Source organism: Tripterygium wilfordii, chromosome 1 (genome assembly GCF_013401445.1).
Source record: "Tripterygium wilfordii isolate XIE 37 chromosome 1, ASM1340144v1, whole genome shotgun sequence".
In the NCBI taxonomy this organism is placed as follows: domain Eukaryota; kingdom Viridiplantae; phylum Streptophyta; class Magnoliopsida; order Celastrales; family Celastraceae; genus Tripterygium; species Tripterygium wilfordii.
The window spans coordinates 9855230-9873340 of NC_052232.1; the positions used below are offsets into that span (position 1 = coordinate 9855230).

General features: G+C 37.9%; 2 protein-coding genes, 6 non-coding genes and 1 pseudogene across 8 annotated transcripts; 8 read left to right on the top strand and 1 right to left on the bottom strand.

Moving 5' to 3' along the window:
* The first annotated feature begins 3597 nt into the window (after positions 1-3597).
* Positions 3598-3681, top strand: LOC120004456. Its single transcript, XR_005469542.1, has one exon. It is a non-coding gene; the product is annotated as a small nucleolar RNA SNOR75 (small nucleolar RNA).
* Positions 3682-3798: 117 nt separating this feature from the next.
* On the top strand, positions 3799-3883 carry LOC120004457. Its single transcript, XR_005469543.1, has one exon. It is a non-coding gene; the product is annotated as a small nucleolar RNA SNOR75 (small nucleolar RNA).
* A 125-nt stretch (positions 3884-4008) lies between these two features.
* On the top strand, positions 4009-4080 carry LOC120004380. Its single transcript, XR_005469518.1, has one exon. It is a non-coding gene; the product is annotated as a small nucleolar RNA Z105 (small nucleolar RNA).
* A 523-nt stretch (positions 4081-4603) lies between these two features.
* On the top strand, positions 4604-4684 carry LOC120004385. The gene has a single exon (XR_005469520.1). It is a non-coding gene; the product is annotated as a small nucleolar RNA Z159/U59 (small nucleolar RNA).
* Positions 4685-4861: 177 nt separating this feature from the next.
* LOC120004463 lies at positions 4862-4946 on the top strand. Its single transcript, XR_005469549.1, has one exon. It is a non-coding gene; the product is annotated as a small nucleolar RNA SNOR75 (small nucleolar RNA).
* A 124-nt stretch (positions 4947-5070) lies between these two features.
* Positions 5071-5142, top strand: LOC120004374. Its single transcript, XR_005469517.1, has one exon. It is a non-coding gene; the product is annotated as a small nucleolar RNA Z105 (small nucleolar RNA).
* Positions 5143-6455: 1313 nt separating this feature from the next.
* On the top strand, positions 6456-8346 carry LOC120003291 (oxygen-evolving enhancer protein 1, chloroplastic-like). Its single transcript, XM_038852219.1, has 2 exons — positions 6456-6797; positions 7418-8346. The coding sequence occupies exons 1-2, from the start codon at positions 6555-6557 to the stop codon at positions 8177-8179; spliced, it is 1005 nt and encodes a 334-aa protein (XP_038708147.1). The 5' UTR covers positions 6456-6554; the 3' UTR covers positions 8180-8346.
* Positions 8347-8646: 300 nt separating this feature from the next.
* On the top strand, positions 8647-9537 carry LOC119996584 (annotated as a pseudogene).
* Positions 9144-14457, bottom strand: LOC120003287. Its single transcript, XM_038852205.1, has 12 exons — positions 13995-14457; positions 13811-13884; positions 13078-13141; positions 12592-12675; positions 12348-12464; positions 11676-12104; positions 11046-11446; positions 10819-10918; positions 10651-10710; positions 10485-10571; positions 10118-10246; positions 9144-9824 (listed from the first exon to the last, which is right to left on the bottom strand). Exons 2-12 carry the CDS (start codon positions 13882-13884, stop codon positions 9522-9524), a joined length of 1848 nt encoding a protein of 615 aa, XP_038708133.1. The 5' UTR covers positions 13995-14457; the 3' UTR covers positions 9144-9521.
* Between the last annotated feature and the right edge of the window lie 3654 nt (positions 14458-18111).

Genomic DNA, 18111 nt, shown 5'->3' on the forward strand with positions numbered 1-18111 from the left:
AGGTTCTTCAGCTTCAGATGCCACAGGTATTATCGACTAACTTGACATATATAAAGTACCTAATCATATTGCAATAGATGGTTGTTGAAGTAGTTGTCAAGACAACAAATTTCAGACCAACTTTCACATTGGTCTGACATAACTTAGATGAGTGGTTTATAAGTAAAATTCAACTCTTCTTATATTGAAGAAGCGTTTTCATAAGTTTAGGTATCAATTGCGAGCCACGTGAAGAATGAATCCGTGTGGACCCGCGGCCCATAACATATAAGAAATGATTTGATTTGATGATAAGTTTGTTTGTTTAGCATCTTGATTGCCTTCTTGATGTTGATTTATGCTGCAGGCGATGAGAAAGCTTGAAGATGCTTTGGACGGCCAGTGGCACGTCTACAAGCTTGGCTACTGTTTAATTAATATGAAGAATAAAATAAAACTGGTCAATGTTGTATTGACCAACTTAGCTTGCTTGGCTACTGTTTGATCTGAAAAATAAAATCACCATTGGTCAATTTGTGTTGACCAATTTGGTTTGTTTGCGACCTTTCAATTGTATCTGTGTAACTTTACCATTGAACTACGTAATTGGTGGCTTAAACTTTAAATATAATTATGTTTTTTTCATAATAATGATGATTTTTTTAAAAATATCGTTGAGAAATATGTATTCCATTGGAATCGAATATTGGACATACATATGTCTAACTCAGTCGATTATCAATCGAACCACCTCTTCTCGACTACAATAATAAAAAGTAGAAAGACTTAACACATAATCCTGGACAGGGTGAATTTCTGATTGGGCTGAATAATATTGGGCCTGTAATTTGTAGTTGTAAAAAAAATCCTTTGTTTGGACTTGGCCCACCAAATTAGGAAAACATGGGAAGCGGTCTTTATCGCACCACATGCCAAACTTCTGGCTGACACGTCAGCAACAAAGGGAGCCAAGTGCGTCACTGCCAGGCCACGGCGCGGTTACTTGGTGCAGCCCAACGGTTCAAAAACAACGCAAAAACCGTTGGGATCCGAAGTTTCTCACTGACATTAATTCCCTGACGACGCGGGGTCCTCATCACTGAAAACGCCATTGGTGCCAATCCTCATGCAGTAGATAGAACCAAGCAGAAGCTTAAAGGTTAATGCTGTCCGGCCCTTCGCTCTTCAGTTGCTGTTCGGTTTCTTAAGGTAACCCTTTTCAGTAAAAGCATAATTTTCAAATTTTACTTTTAACCTGTTTTATTATGTTTAACAAAATTCTGTTTATTTTTCGTATAATTTTGTAAAATTCAGAGGAGAGGTCGGAAAATGGATTGCTTTCATTGCAGTTGTACTGAGACTCTTTTTCCCCCGTCATTTCCCAGGTAACCATTTGAGTCGCTGCACTCATTGCATCTCGTAATCATATGAGATTAATGCTTGTTTGACCTTGGATCCTAGCCATGTTGATTTGTTAGTTTTTGTACAAACAAGGCTGGGAGCAGGGAGGTAAAGGTTTTTACATTGCATGTGATAAATGCATTAATACAATCCTATTCAGAGTGTCAACACAAACACCTGCAATTTCAGACGCTCCGTGTCAAACTTTTTAAGAATGATATCAGAGAACATCAATAAGCTATGCTTCTCCTATTTGATCCGAACTCACTATGGTTTCTCGGTTAGATTTTTTTGGTAGCGCAACTTCTAAGTTCTAACCAATTGAGCTAATATGTAAGAGACTCAGATAGTATATCTCTTACGATGTGGTCATGTAGGTATGCAATGGAATACCTCAGTGTCATCTCCCCTCCCATTTTCTCGAATGTGATACTAAGACATCTATAACACTTGTATTCTTTACTACTCTTTGTACCTTGTATCTAGTTTTTGTGCCAATTCAATGTAATTGAAAATTCTACCAGATTATTGTAGCATGCTCAAGCCTCCCCTTTTAGCTTGGGGTCAATCCTTAATGAGCCAGCTTTATAATTTTATCGTTATTTCTTTTCTTTAAAGTCGCCATTCTTTCATTACACAAAGACACTAATTAATTAGCTACATTTTGTTTGATTTCGCTTTCATTTTGTCTGCAAATTGTGAAGTGACCTCTTGACTTCTATAAATTACGTGCTTCAGTTAATGCCTCTCTTATTCTGTTAAATGTTGCGTTATTTTTGCTCGACCTACTCATGTTGCATTTGTTGGTGTAACATGCTTAACTCTGAAAAGTCCCGTCGTTTATGCCACGCAACATGCATATGTGCACATGACATTTGTGAAAGAAGTTGTTTGAAATGTGGAGTTGCTGTGACAGTTTTTGCTATGACTGCATCAGATCTCACTGATTTAAAGCTGGTCATTAATTTTTACTGACAAGACTCTGTCTGTATGCAGATTGGCTGGAGATGTCAGGGTCTTTGATCCTTCTTCTGGTTGTAGCCCCCAATTTCTTCGCACACACCTTGAAGGATGGCTGGGTTGGTGTCTGTATATGTCTCTTCATTGGTTGTTACCTGTTGCAAGAGCATATCCGAGCATCTGGTGGATTCAGAAATTCCTTCACACAAAGCCATGGAATATCCAACACTCTTGGCATTATCCTTCTGTTAGTCTATCCTGTATGGGCTCTGGTGCTCCACTTCATCTAAATTGTTACTATGGTAGGCTAAATGTTGCAGTAAACTGTTTCTGCTCTGCAAATCCCTCGGAAGTTTTCAATTCTTACATTTGTGAAAGACAAAACTTTTATTGGTCAATGGTTGTCGTTTTATTTGTTCATCCTCCGAGAGTGTCCATATTATGCAACTGATAATTTAGTTGGTGAATCTCTTTGTCAAATCGTATGGACTTGGGAGGTTTTGAGTTCGATTCCTACTAGTGACCCGAATTTTAACCCATATCGGATGTAAGGTTAAACTTGACTTCTGCGGGCACGGGTTTGACGATCCGAATCATGATCCATATCGGATGTAATGGTAAACTTGTATTGTGGGTTATCAGAAGTGATAGAGATCCCAGTAAAAAACATCTCAATCATCCCAATAGTGGATGTGTCACACTCTGATTCAATTATCAGGTTTTGTGGTATCTACAATTACATCAATTAAGAGAAAAGATCCACTACTGTGATGCTTTTTATTGAGATCTCTAACATTTTTGATTATGTTATAAATAATATCTTCTTTAATTGTACATAGAGGATCACAGCCGTAGGATGATATGAAGTTATGAACTACATCTGACGGTCTAAAAGGGCACATGAGTATAATGAAATCGGGCCCTTGAATAGAAAAAGATTTTGGTTTGGTCCGGCCCATCGAGATGGCATATTCGTAATTTTGTTGAGATCCAAAACCCTAACTCAACCCTAATTGTTTGTTCTCCTATAAAAGGCAGCGCCAGTATTCGAGTTCACTCACTCTCATGGCTTCTGAACCGCAGTCACATAAGATGGTTCAAAGCCTTCAGCTGCTACTGAGATTACGTTTGATTTCCAACTTCGAATTTTTTTGCCGGTGATTGTTCTATTGATTCGCTGTGTTTTTGTTATGTTTTCTCTTATTTTGATTTGTAATTAGATGTATTGATTGTATAAATTGGAATTTTGGGGAAGTTTCTCTGTGATGAACATAAACGATGACGAGTCCGATTATCCATTCTTTCAATCGTGACGACAATCGAGGCATTTGTCTGAGAGAACTCTGTTTCCTTACTACCCTATGTATATTTTCTCTGGGTTTTTTAAGAAAAAATTTTTATCCTCTGATTTGTGATTTGTGCGTATTGTGTATATGGATGGTATTAGTGTGGGGCGCTTCTCTGTGACGAGCAAACAAAGATGACGAGTCTGAAAATCCATTCTTTCAATGTGAAGAAAAATCGAGGCATTTGTCTGAGAGATAACTCCATAACCACTGTGTTACCTGTCTGCCTTCTGTTTTATTTTGATTTTTTCGAAGATGGTATTTGTGTTGATTTTGTTACATATTTTATAGCATTTGATTCAAATTCAGCTGTTTAAGACTGGCATAATGATGATGAAATATTCAAACCTCAAATGTCTCAGATGATGAATTGAATACCTCCTACTCATTCTGAATGCATGTTTTCGAAATCTTTTAGATAATGTTTGATTTCAAATCATATATTACCTGCAGTTTTGATTTCAGCTTGTGGCATGTTGAAATAATGGAGCTTAGTTTTTTATTTGTTATTTGCTGAGTGCCCAGTTGGTCTTGATGAGTAAATGGTCATGATTGGGCCATAACAGGCATGGAATACTTGTTTTTCAAAAACATGCATTAGCAAGACTGAAGATTTGAATGCAAAGTTTCTTCTTTTATCATGTGTTTGGTTCACTGGATGGAATCTGTAAATGTAACATTTGAAGGTGCAAATTGGGGTGTGTGATCATGCAGTGGTGATGGGAAAGTGTTGCAATTCTGATAGGTTTTCATTTTGTGAAGCACTGTTTAAGTGACTTAATTTGAAATGTTGTACCTCGGGTGACTCAATTGCAAACACCCGAGAAAATTTCATAGTTACTTTTATTTTTCATATATTTTTTTGTGCACTTCTCGTTTGTCTAGATTTACTATAATGGACATTGAAGATCTTTTTTATCTCTTATGATGCAATTAAACTTTCGTTCTCCTGAGCTTTTATAGTGCTGAAAAAAATTGGAGACCTGAGCTGAAGAGTTTCAAAGATCTTATGTGTCTCTCTGTTCCGTCTATGTTAGTTATACTGGTTTCCATTGTTTAGAAATGAGAGAGAGAACTTATGACATGTCATATATTATGATTTCGTCCTGTTGTTTTTGCATTAATAGTGTGATTTTTGAGCATTGTGTGTATGGATGGTAATAGTGTGGGGTGTTTCTCTGCGATGAGCAAACAAAGATGACGAGTCTGAGAATCCATTCTTTCAATGTGAAGAAAAATCGAGGCATTTGTCTGAGAGATAACTCCATAACCCCTGTGTGACCTGAATGCCTTCTGTTTTATTTTTATCTTTTTGAAGATGGTATTTGTGTTGATTTTGTTGATATTTTATAGCATTTGATTCAACTTCAGCTGTTTAAGACTGGCGTAATGATGATGAATTATTCAAATCTCAAATGTCTCAGATGATGAATTGAATACCTCCTACTCATTCTGAATGCCTGTTTTTGAAATCTTTTGGATAATGTTTGGTTTCAAAATCATATATCACCTGCAGTTTTGATTTCATCTTTTGACATGTTCAAATAATGGAGCTTAGTTTTTTATTTGTTATTTGCTGAGTGCCCAGTTGGTCTTGATGAGTAAATGGTCATGATTGGGCCATGACAGGCATGGAATCCTTGCTGTTGAAAACATGCATTAGCATGACTGAAGATGTGAAAGCAGAGTTTCGTTTTTTATCATGTGTTTGGTTCTCTGAATCTGTAAATTGAACGTTTGAAGGAGCAAATGCGTTTGAAGGAGCAATGCATCACGCTGTGGTATGAGAAAGTGTTGCAATTGTTTTTGAATAAGAGAAATTCAGAAGGATTTTCATTTTTCTCTAGCACTGTTTTAGCTGCTATCCGCGACTTCCTTCCTCTTTGTTAGTGGATGTGATGTTGAAAATAGGATTGCCTGTGTTTTTGTATGTAAATTTAAAGATATCAGGTCAAGCAACAAGAAGTTTGAAGAGTCAGCTGCAGATATATGTACACCATATACGACGGGGAATGTATGATTTTACTTGAAGTTTTTGAACCAAAGGAGCCTGACACTGACAATTTATATCTTGAAATTTGCTATGTAATGGTGAATTGATTGAATTGTTGTAAGGAATAAACTATATAGGCCGAGGAGGTGCATATACTTTTCATATTGGTTCATTGAGATGTAAAGTTGTTATTCCTACTTTGACCGATCATAATCAAAGTTTAAATGCAGTTCTTGATCATCATCAAAGTCTTAAAACCTTTAATCTCTAAACTCTGTTCCACGTTTAAGTTCAGGGCCACCTAGTCATGAGAGCCTAATTGTGTGAGACGTAGGATATTTGTGGTTATGCGTTGGGTTTTGATACAACATATCATAAGCGTGGGGTTTTGACATAAGTCGGTTTGAGTTGAGTTAAGATAGAAGGTTTGGGTTAAGATCTATATCTCAAGAACAAGTTTTTATGGTGTCAGTTAAGATCTATATCCAAAGAACGAGTTTTTATGGTGTTGTTCAAGGACAGCTCCATACTTGAAATGGCCCACGTCAATCCACTCTCATTGTATCTCATTGTATGGGAATCAATCTTGCAATATGGAACTCACCCACGGCAATCCACTCTCATTGTATCTCATTGTGTGGGAATCAATCTTGCAATATGGACCTCACCACGTGGCCAGTTACAAAACCATTGGTATCACCTTGGCTTCAATCAACCAATGGGAGAAAACCTTATCCTATATCTTATCCTACTTAACACCAAAACCACCAAAATAACACTTGCCCCCCACCTCCTACCCAAAACACTTGGTGTTTCTTTCTTAAACTTGATCTCTCAGCTTTGTCACAACTAGAGAGATAGTGGCAGGTGCAACAATGGCAGCCTCCCTACAAGCAGCTGCAACACTCATGCAACCCACCAAGTTGGGGATGCCATCAAGAAGCAGCTTCCTACACAGGTCATCTCAGAGCTTGTCTAAGGCTTTTGGTGTGGAATCTTCTGGTGGTAGGTTTACTTGCTCTCTCCAAACTGACTTCAAGGACTTGGCTCAAAAGTGTGTTGATGGTACCAAGATTGCTGGATTTGCTATAGCCGCCTCTGCTCTTGTTGCCGCCCCGGTATGTTGTTCTCTACTTGCAATGAAAGTATGCTCTGATTGATTGAAGTTTAGGAATTGTGTCAATGATCAGAGGGTTAGAAAGATCAACTTACTGCTTACAATTGTATTATGTTTTGCAAATTCTGTTGACCATCTGTCATCAAGATACCTTACAATCATTACAATTGCAATATTGTCATGCTAGTAGATATAGCAATTAGCAAATACCTCTCTAGAACAACGGGTCTTTAGCGCAAGCGGGAGGTCTTGATTTCAAGTTTCAGGGGTATTTCCATTATTGTAATTTGCAAGATGAGCTCTTGCTCAGCCTAACGTGTGCAAATGTCACCCTACGTTATCTTCTTACACTCAACTAATCAATCGGGGGTTGCGGGGTCTTCCATGTGGTCCACGTTACCAAAAAAATACCCCTCTAGATCTTAGAGGTTGGGTAAGGGAGGGAAAAAAACAATTGTAAACACTGAAAATACCCTACTTGATTCACATATCATGTGTTATTTGAATTCTTCTGGAATTGGCTTAAATGATCCAAGTAGAGTTGGTTGGGACTATTTTTTGTTGTTGGTGCACATTGAATTTTACTTTTAAAATGTAAGGGTGATTCTGTCTTCATTACAGGGAGCAAATGCTGAAGGAGTACCAAAGAGGCTAACTTATGATGAAATCCAAAGCAAGACATATATGGAAGTAAAGGGAACTGGAACTGCCAACCAGTGCCCAACAATCGAAGGCGGACGCGACTCATTCGCTTTCAAGGCAGGCAAATATGAGGCCAAGAAGTTCTGCCTAGAACCCACATCATTCACTGTAAAGGCCGAGGGAGTGAACAAGAATGCTCCTCCAGACTTCCAAAAGACCAAGCTCATGACCCGTTTAACCTACACCCTTGATGAAATTGAGGGACCTTTCGAGGTTTCTTCTGATGGAACCGTCAAGTTTGAGGAGAAAGATGGCATTGACTATGCTGCTGTGACTGTGCAGCTACCAGGTGGTGAACGTGTGCCGTTCCTTTTCACCGTCAAGCAGTTGGTGGCATCTGGCAAGCCAGATAGCTTTGGAGGAGAGTTTCTCGTGCCATCCTACCGTGGTTCATCTTTCTTGGACCCAAAGGGACGTGGTGGTTCAACCGGTTATGACAATGCAGTTGCATTGCCTGCTGGAGGCAGAGGAGATGAGGAGGAGCTAACCAAGGAAAACATCAAGAATACTTCTTCCTCAACAGGGAAAATCACCCTTAGTGTGACTAAGAGCAAGCCTGAGACTGGAGAGGTTATTGGAGTGTTTGAGAGCCTGCAGCCATCAGACACTGATTTAGGGGCCAAGGTTCCAAAGGATGTCAAGATCCAGGGTGTCTGGTATGCCCAGCTTGACAAGCAGTAGAGGGTTTTACCTAAATGAATGTATTTTTCCTTTTCTTTGTTCAAATTTTGTTATTTCTTGCCGAAACTTAATTTCCTGCAACTCATTAGAGAAGCACCAAGGTTGTTATCTTTTTTGTATATTATTATGGCTTCTTACAATAATGTTTTCGAGTCCTCGAAGTTCCATTTGGTTCATCGTTAGGCTGCAAGCTAACATTCCTAACATTGTTCATCCTTCACTGCAAACCAAGCACAGCCATTAACACATCACATGGCCGCACCAATTTCCAGATCATAGTCACGCAGGTTATGTTGCTCTGATTTTAGGTAGAATCAGTATCAATCACCCACCAAACTTCATCAAACAAACATGTCTATAAATAAGACTTGGATCCTGACCATATCAGCATAAGTAAGAAATGAGTATGAAAATGGCCTCTGCCTTGTCGACATTTGTGGCTATAGCAATGTTGCATAGTCTAGTCCATGAAGCTGCACCGGTGGCTGTCAAGCGTGGCCAGAGACTACCGACAAGCACACAATCAAGCAAGAGCAACAGTGGGGGGGTTGGGCCTCTCAAGTGGAGCGCAATGCTGGCCAATGCCGCACAGGTTCGTCAAGTACCAAAGAAAAAGATTGAATTGTCAAGTTGCAGAGTTGAACGGTGAAAGGTTCGGCGAAAACCAACTACAGGTGTGCGGAGGCTCCTTTTCCGACAGCCGTAGTAGGTGATTGGGTGGAAGAGAAGGAGTTCTACAACCACGTAAACAATTCATGTGCACCAAATCACAATTGCGAAGTCTATAAACAAGTGGTGTGGAGGGAGTCTATGGAGTTGGGTTGTGCACAGGCTGTTTGTGAGAAGTACAGTTCAAGCATTTGTTTCTACAATCCTCGTGGAAATTATGAAGTAGTGAGACCATACTAGCCTTTTGGCTTAAAGGTTGTTTGAATTGAGAGCAGTAATAGCAGTTGAGGAATAATGGTGTTCAAAGCTCTGGTTTTAAACAAGAGAAACAGAGTGTAGTAACTATCAACAATGAATAAAAGCCTCATATTTTATAGCAGCTATATACATTGATAAATGCACAATTTTGAATCTTTCAGAAAATCAAGAACATTGGAGTTAAACCCATCTGATGAAACCTTGATCCTCATCACCATCTCATAACATGGAAGAATGAAGATGATACTATATAAACACAGAAGCCCCCTTGTTACTCACTCATTGTATCGCCTACGATTTCCAGCTTCACTTTCCACTTTGTACAAGGAAATGCATAGAATTTTCAAAAAGAAATCCTCAAGAACCACGCCAATCAGTGCTATGAATGAAAGCATTGACGGGTAAGCAAAAGCATTTACCTCACCAGCTCTTTAGATATCAAATATCGGAACGTAAAATTATGAGGAATCCATTCTATGCTTTTGTGGGATTTTCCAAGCTGACATTTCTTAACACTCTTCCTCAGAGATTCCGGCAAAGATTGTTGTATCATTTCCATAATGCCCGCCTGACACAAATCTGAATCCTTTGCAAATGACTCCACAACCTTTGGTAGAACGATTTTCTGGCCTTTTTGTATGCCAAATGATGCCCGGATATAATCGTCTTTTGCAATTTCAAGTTCTTGAAATACTCTCTTGGGAGTGTACATTCGAACCTGAAAATAAATTTGAAGATTCATGAGGGTCCAACTAAAATCAGGGCTTTCATAGTTTCATTCCACAGTTCAGATCAATCGAAAAGATACATATATAATCATAATGTATCAGTTCAAGTTTAAAAAAAAATATTTATTTGGTTTCATCCATACAATTTTATAATGCCTAGTTAAAAGGGTATTTTGAAGCGAATTAACGAATCCATTTAGCATCTCCAAAACCAAAATTTATAAGAGGGATAACACACAAACTAAATGTGAAACGAGTCAAAAATTTTGAGATAATTAAGTACCGCAGGATCAGAATGGTTTCCTGAAGAGAGAGCAAAGTGTAACAAAGGTTCTGGGTGCTCAATTGCATATGCTTGTCGTTCATCTCCTGTCTTGAATTTTGTCTTCGAAGAGAGTAATAAGCGGATCCACTACAAGAAGAAGCCGGCTTATTAGCCAAACTAGAACTATGGTTCAGATGAAGCTTGCTATATATCAGAAAGTTCTACTTATGCATGCAAGAAGACGCTTGTTATATATTAGAATTGCTTGCTTGATTTTCTAAAAGCAGATAAAGCACTGAGACATCGGAACCATAAACAAATCAGTTGCGATAATCTCAATGATTGTTAATCAAATATTGTTAAAGGCAATCATAGGCTAATTAACCTGGCTAGGACGAGACATTCGGCATCCCAGGATAGTACTCTGTATTGTGTTTGCGCTCACTGTGTGACCCCCGATGTTGTATGCAGCCTGGGCAATTGAAGGGTGTAAGAAACCTACAATGCACTGAATACTTTTCTCCTGGGGAGACCAACAAGCTTTTTCTTACCTTTAATAGCAGATAGAGTCTCTTCACGCTGTTCTGTGGAACCCCATAAGCCAAGATTGCCTATTGGAAAGGGAAAGGGAAAAGCAAACATGATTGAGTTGCATCAGAAATAGGACTATCTCAAAGGGTTAACATAATGAGTTAGTAAATAATTTGTGAAACCATTACATGCATCACCAATGCATTGTGTATGTTGATCCAGAAGGCCAGCTTTTCCTCATGCTTCAACTTCCTAGGATCAGCTTCTTCTAGTCTACAGACAAGTGACCTGCGGCAGAATAACTGAGTAAGAACAAGCAGATTCCAATACAACAAATGACTAGGACGACATATGTGCCCTCACATACATCAGCAACTAGTTTTTCCTGTGGAAGGTACATGTCATGGAGACTAACCTGAAACTCTGCAGCAAGTTTTCGACATCACCCAGTTTCTGACTATCTCGATATATACATGGTACTTCAACCATTCTGCTGTATGGTCCGCTAAACTCTTTAAGTCCTTCAACATGAAAAGGATTATCCAACCGTACATCAAAAGATGAATTGTTCCCAAATCGTGGACTCCATGTCTCACACTGATCTTGCGGGGAAAATACACTCATTGATGAAATGGAGGAATTGGGAGAGGAAAGGCCATTATTCATCAAAGGTGGGTCGGCAAGCTTGCAATATATGGCTGACATGCATCTTATCATGTCCTCAGAAAGCTTGTTGGGTGTATCTGGAACATGATCAGAAATGCGAGTACCAAGATGCTCCGCCAAGCTGATTATGTTTGATGCATTCTGAGCATACTGCAGAAAACCCACCAAAGTCACACATAATATGAAGAAAATACTAGACAGTTACTTTCATTCTGCTATAGCAACTGAAAGATGATTGTCAAAATAAAAGAAGCCAAAATAACAAATACTCAGAAGTGAAATGCCATTTGCTTCTGGAAAAACAAACCAACCTCATATTTGATAGGCAGACAAACAAATATATCAATTGATAAATTTTACACCATAAAACTTAATTTACCTCCATCATGGACAATGGCTGGGAGTGGCACGCCCGTACAGCTTTACCTAAGGAATCTTCTGGAGGAGAAGTTCTACCTGAAAATGCTCTATGTTGTGATAGAGAGGAGTGACAACGATTAACACTGGAATCTAATAGCTTCTCTTCCCTTCCAGTACCATTGGCATCCTTCAAAGGATTCTCAAGTGAGTGAAAACCAGATTGAATAGCTGGATTTTCCCTTTTTACATTGTTAATAAGTCTGGATATGCCCAATAATTTTCCTCTCGGGGTTCTTACAGGTGATTTCAGTCTTTCATCATTGCTAGAAGGAGATACAGAGGATATTTGTTGGTCAAATGCTTTTCTGTACAAGGAGAGAAGATATTGTTCCAAGTATACAACTTCCAACTCTAACACAGCAATTTCCTTGATTAATTCTGCGGCAGGCTGTAAATTATAAAGCAGAATGTAACCTCTCAGGAGAAGAAGCAAAACAACACACTTCACTCTAAACCACCAGCATCATATCAGTTCATGGTTAACAGGAAATGTTACACAAGTGTTCCAAAATGTGACTATGATATATTAGCAGCAATAAAGCTTACGACTACTCGACTAGTGAGTGTACACTCCCTTCCACAAAGCCAAAGAAACAAGGAACTGAAAACAGTGATGGTAAGGAGCAGCTACCTTGGGCATTGGTGCTTCATTTGTAATATCATTGGAGGCAGTCTTGTAACCTAATGCTTTCTCTAAAGCATTTCGGACCTTGAATTGGTCCTGCAATCTTTTCTCAAGCTGTAAAATCTGCATAAATGACATAAAAAATTGGTAGAAGTATATCAGAGGATTGACTTCGGAGCCATGCCAAGCAAGATTTCAGCATTTTAATTTTCCGAATACAGCACAGAAAGGAACAAGTTTATTTTCACACCTCCTCCTTCAAAGAAGTTTGGACCTTGGCCTTGTCCGATAGCTTTTTTTTGGATTTTATGCTGTCCTTCAACTGTCCCATGTCCTAGCACCAGATCATAATCAGAGGTTTTAACATTTTAGAATTGTATGTAAATGACCGCTCAGCAGTAAGTGACCAATCCCCAAATAATCATTGACAAGATAAGAGATATGCTCCACTATACATCACATGCTAAATTCCTCATATCGATCATACAAAAAAAAAAAAAAAAGATCTGGAAAAGGGGGAAAGAGGAAGAGGTCATTGAGCATATTCTGGCTGGTGTTGTATGAAAATCTTTGTATGAGATGCCAAATAGAACAAAAAAAAGTGAGAGTAAAAGCTGGTCAAACAAATAATAAGATAATCAGCTAATTAACCTCTAAGTTCCATAACTTACCTAAGAAACGATGATTTTAGATTCATATTTTTATAATCAGAAAAGCAAGAAAGAAGTCATCTTACCAGCTTTATACAGCGCGATGTATCATCTAGGCCATCTCCCTCAACTCTTCTCTTATCAGGAAAGCTGTGCAACAAAAAGTACACACTTAAACCAATTATTTAAGATTGTTGAAGCAAGGATTCGAAGTCAGAAACCACAATTCTGGCTACTTAGTTCAACTTAAACAAGTCAAGCTACAAAATATTCTCTCTTATTGTGCTAAAAAGAAGAAGACAGCCAGAGTGCCTTCATTCACCTTCTATCCCATGTCCATTTAGCTAAGAAATTCCCAAAACCCATCTCAAACTGGTTGCCAATTGCTTGACCACAAACTTCATAAATCAAAAGTAACGAAATCAAAAGAGAAAAACTGCAAGCTTCAGCAGAGAGTTCTGAGCCACAGCCGGGAAGCCCCAATTTCAGAGTTTAATGATGAATCCCATTGTTACTCTTGCATTTAACCGCTCGATTTCATAAAGACCACAAACCTTCACGCTTCTCTCTTTATGTGGGAGTAACACAACACATTAAAAGAGGGAAAATAAAGCCAAATAAAATCGGGCCAAAAGGATTTGTTGACAGCGTTGTTGCTTGTAAAACACACTCCTCCATCACTGTGAATGGAAATGTTTCCATTTTTTTCTATTAAAACAGGTCATTCTGGTCGAAGAAACCCACCAAGTAACGATACCCAAAAACAAGAATAATCATACGAGACTAATGATTAGAAACGAATAAATGTTGAATGGCTACCTCTTTGAGCGTTTGTGTCTGGAAGTCACTCTCAGTCCCCACATATTACTGTCTCCACTTCCTTCAAGCACCATCTGCGAACGCGCATCTCAAGCCCCCCAACCATCAGTAATTTCAATAAAAGGAACACAATTTCTTTTCTTTTTTTAAGAAAAAAAAAACATAATGCAATAAGATATATTACCTACAAAACCCAAGAAGAAAACAAGTGAAGGCCGGGAGGATTCTTCGGAAGGTGAACCAAATGGGTACTCAGAGACCGTGATTAGGCTCCAAGAATTTCACTTGTCTTCGTTCATTTAACCAAAACAGAGCTTCCAGGAAGTACCCAGAAAGTGCTCAAATTGCTGCTGCAACTAGCAGAGTCTGAACATTACAGAGCTGAAATGGTTGCAGAAAACCCAAAAGTACGGCTAAGAAAAGATCAGACTTTTATAGTTTTATGGGGCTTTGACGACGAGCGAGCCTCCCCCCCTTAAGGCTATAAATCTGTTAACTTTCACAAATGGAGGGGCTTTTTGCATTAAAAGATGTAAACAAGCTCGTGTGCTTTAACTGAACAAAGTAGTCTCTCTTGGGAGTCCTCTCCAAATGTCAAAATGTTCCAGTGGACAAAGTTTCAACCATTAGAGAGAGATCCAAAAGGGACAAATGAAAGGAAGATAAATAGTGGCGATGACTATTAGAGTCTGAAATGTCATATAAAAATAATACATTATATTGCATTTCCATCTGTCTTTGTTAACGACTCCAATTCCCACATTCTCCTCTCTTGTTGGGAAACTAGTGGGAGTTGGTGGCCTTCCCTCCACGGCTCCACTCCACCCTTTTCCCTTGCTACTGTTCTTGGTGTCTTCTCATGTGTACATCAGTATATGTACTCTTGTTAATGTTGGTATCCCTTCTATTATACTCTACCCTTCAATTTTGCTTTTATCTTTTCTCCTTCTCTGCTCCCAAAATCTGAAAAGTAAATTTTGTTCTTAATCAAGGACTTATGTTAAGCACTATCATACATGGACATGGTATCTTTCTAATAGCTAGGAGCTATTTGTGAAATTATTGGAACTGTCTCTCTCTGCCAACATTGATTGAAATATTGTATTACCCAATCACCCGTTGTACAAATTCTAATGTTTTTCTATCCCAACCATCTTAAATGTTGAGATGGACACACACTATTTCAGAGGGATCTTGTCCACGATTTTCACATGTATCATGCGCTTCCGGCTCACAGCATTTGGAATGGTAAAAGAAAACATTGGCATTCTTAGCTGATTATACACCTCCAAGAACGAAAAAGGGGATCCAAGTGAGTGTGTCCAATTATAACGCATAGTGACCATAAATCAAGATGGGTTGTGTCCAAATGGGAGCTGCCAAGGGAATTTCAAGGCTAGGAAGTAAAGCAGGGGGTCACCTCAAAAGGCATGAAAGGTGAGGGCTAAAGCCCTTAAAAGGGAACATTGGATGCTTGAAAGGCAATGAAGTTTTGTGGGGTTTCTCTTTGTCTCTAAAATGGCTTGGCTTGGCTATATCCAGATACCCAAATTGTCCTTCAGTATCCAACAGACTAACGTTTGTCACAGAATCCACCTTTAAAATATGTCATATTTGGGCTTGTCTTTCTTGTCGTTAGACTTAGGAAAAAAAAAGTTTATTTTTTCATTGCGCACTCACTCAGAATCAGTCTCAAAGAGATGCACAACTCATATGGATGTCAAAAAATGGCTTATAACCGAGCAAATCGACAATAATTGATTGATAGATCAATTAAATTTATGTCAAAAAATTGAACAAAACCGATCAGACACCCCTGTTTATATTTTATCTTACTATTAATTATTACAAATTGATTTTGCACAACTCAAATAGATGCCAAAATTATCACAGAATCGATGACAGTGTGTAGTAGTATTTTCAATTGTTTGAGCAAGTTTTCAAATTTTCAAAAATGAAACTGACAGACATGCTTATGGGTTCATGAGATAATCAAGCTGCATTAATTTTATTCTTTACTTTGTGGATATTAGAAGGAAAAAAAAAAAAACCCACATTCCTATGTGTCTATTAACATACAAAGAGTTCCATATTACTGGGATTTTTCTTGGAAAGTTGAATTTATAGAGTTGGCTGGTATAGAGGAGTTGAAAACTTATATATTCCATTAGTGTTTGCTAGAATTGCAAACCTCAATGAATCAAGAACAACATTCAAACTGAAATGGCAAAAGAAGACAAAGATTGGAGATGGATTTTAGATGTAATATATATGCATTGTCAGTTTCTAGTTTCTAAGGAACCTTTGTCAGATTCCAAAACTGATAAGATACCTCGTGTGCTTGTTTCTTGTTGATTTTACCAGTACTAGATGTAAAAACAATCAATATATCATATCTGTACTTTGAAATAATAATGTTAATTAGTTACTACTTGTTAGAACTAGTGCACATTAATTATTATGCAGGGAATAATTATCTCCATTATTGACTAATTAATCATAGCAGTCCATCCTGTTTGTTTATGAACATAAATAATCCCACATCGGTTGGGACAATAGTATATAACTATATATGGGCATAGCGCTTTTTCCTAACCTATTGAGTTGGGTTTTGTCCACATCAGTTGGGACTTAGCCAACCAATTGGTTTATATGGGTAAAACCCGCATATTACAATCAATTAGATCTTTCCCCTTGTACTTAAGTACCGTTAAGTGAGACGGTTCAGGGAGAAAAAAGCTGTGCGAGACTCGATGTATCAACGGGAACCAGTAAACCCAAATCGGACAATATAGTTTATTGTATGGAGGTGTGGATTTTTGATATTGTTATAAATCAGATACTCATGATACTATTGCATAAATCAAACCCAAACAACTCGAAGAGGTATTATCTGCTCTGGTTCTAAAGACCGCATGATTTTGTCCTTAAAAGTGCCCTCTCAGTTTTGAGAATCTTTACTTATAAATCATATCGATAACTTACAACTAATTGATGACATGGAATACGCATCTTTAACACATCCAAACATGCTATGCAAATTGAACTTTGTCAACCTTAGAAAACACAGAAGAAAAGGAGAAACCCCATTTTCCTTCATCAGTCTACTTAGTAATTTGCTTTTCCATTAATGAGATAGAGAGTTCAAACAAGCAATATGTACATAAATATAGATATAGTTGTATGATATGTACCATATCACATACTTTGATTGAAAACTACAATGCATGCATGCCTCGATTTGGCATTAACAACAACTTCGATAAAGAAAAGGCGTAACAAAAAACACCAAGAGTGGGGTTTTGTGTTATTTTTAGGTTGGAAATAAAAGGTGGTGGAATCCCAGAATTGGGACAGAAAAGGCCAACTTTCCAAAGACATTTGGACAAGCAAGTCAATGCCAATCATAAAATGCAAAAAGGCATCTCTCTCTCTCTCTGTCTATCCCCACAAAACCCATGTATTATTTTATTATGATCCATCTCTCTACTATAGTACTATGCTAGCTAGGATGGTCCAGTCCATTTCAGTCTGATCGGATTGGAAGATGGGTTTGGTGTCCAAGTTATTCGTGTGGATTGTTTTTATTATGTTGGTTTTCTAGAAAACCTAAAATGGTGTTATAGTTAATTACTTCATCAATTTGAGGATTAAGTGATGAAATTGATTTAGTCTTTGTGATCCAATGAAAGTCTTTGCAAGTGTCAAGTAGTTTGATGATACCGAACGAGAGCTACGTAGTGGTGAGAGAGTTTAGTGTTCTAAATCACATATTGTCCAGATGAATAAGTGAATTACATAATATAACCTTTTTTTTTCCTTTTCTTTTTGAATTTAAACTAGAATGGGTTGGTGTTGGTTTTAAGAACATAAAGTCATGTAGCATAAAGTGAATAAAGTGTTACTAGTGGAGAGAATGGTGTTACAACAACTTTCAACTATTCTTTAGAAATTTACGTGGTGTTTAAAGGCAAAAACATTTTTTTCTTCTTTCTAGTTAATATATCTTTGTCAAAGTAGCGTACAGAATAAAGAAAAGGGTGTAAAAGAAGAAACAATTATTACTCTGGGCAAAAAGTAAAAGCATGACACAAAATAAAAGGTCTAAAAGCCCATCACTTTTAGTCACAGTCAGCCCATAGTTCAAAAGTGTTCTTCGGCCCAGCCCATTATCAATTAGGACCAAATTACTTGGACCCATGGACGGTCGCCCAAGCCCACGTATGAAGTTCGTTTGTTTTTTTTGCATTTTTATCTTCTTGTTTTTAGTCTGATTTATCTTCTTGTTTTTTGGTTGGGTC

Excerpts from the sequence above, each read along its gene's own strand:
- LOC120003291 (XM_038852219.1), top strand. The coding sequence starts at position 6,555 with ATGGCAGCCTCCCTACAAGCAGCTGCAACACTCATGCAACCCACCAAG. Across the intron at positions 6,798-7,417 it reads CTGCTCTTGTTGCCGCCCCG|GGAGCAAATGCTGAAGGAGT; the intron begins GTATGTTGTTCT and ends TCTTCATTACAG.
- LOC120003287 (XM_038852205.1), bottom strand. The coding sequence starts at position 13,884 with ATGGTGCTTGAAGGAAGTGGAGACAGTAATATGTGGGGACTGAGAGTG. Across the intron at positions 11,447-11,675 it reads AGCCATTGTCCATGATGGAG|TATGCTCAGAATGCATCAAA; the intron begins GTAAATTAAGTT and ends GGTTTTCTGCAG. Across the intron at positions 10,247-10,484 it reads GAATGTCTCGTCCTAGCCAG|TGGATCCGCTTATTACTCTC; the intron begins GTTAATTAGCCT and ends TTCTTCTTGTAG.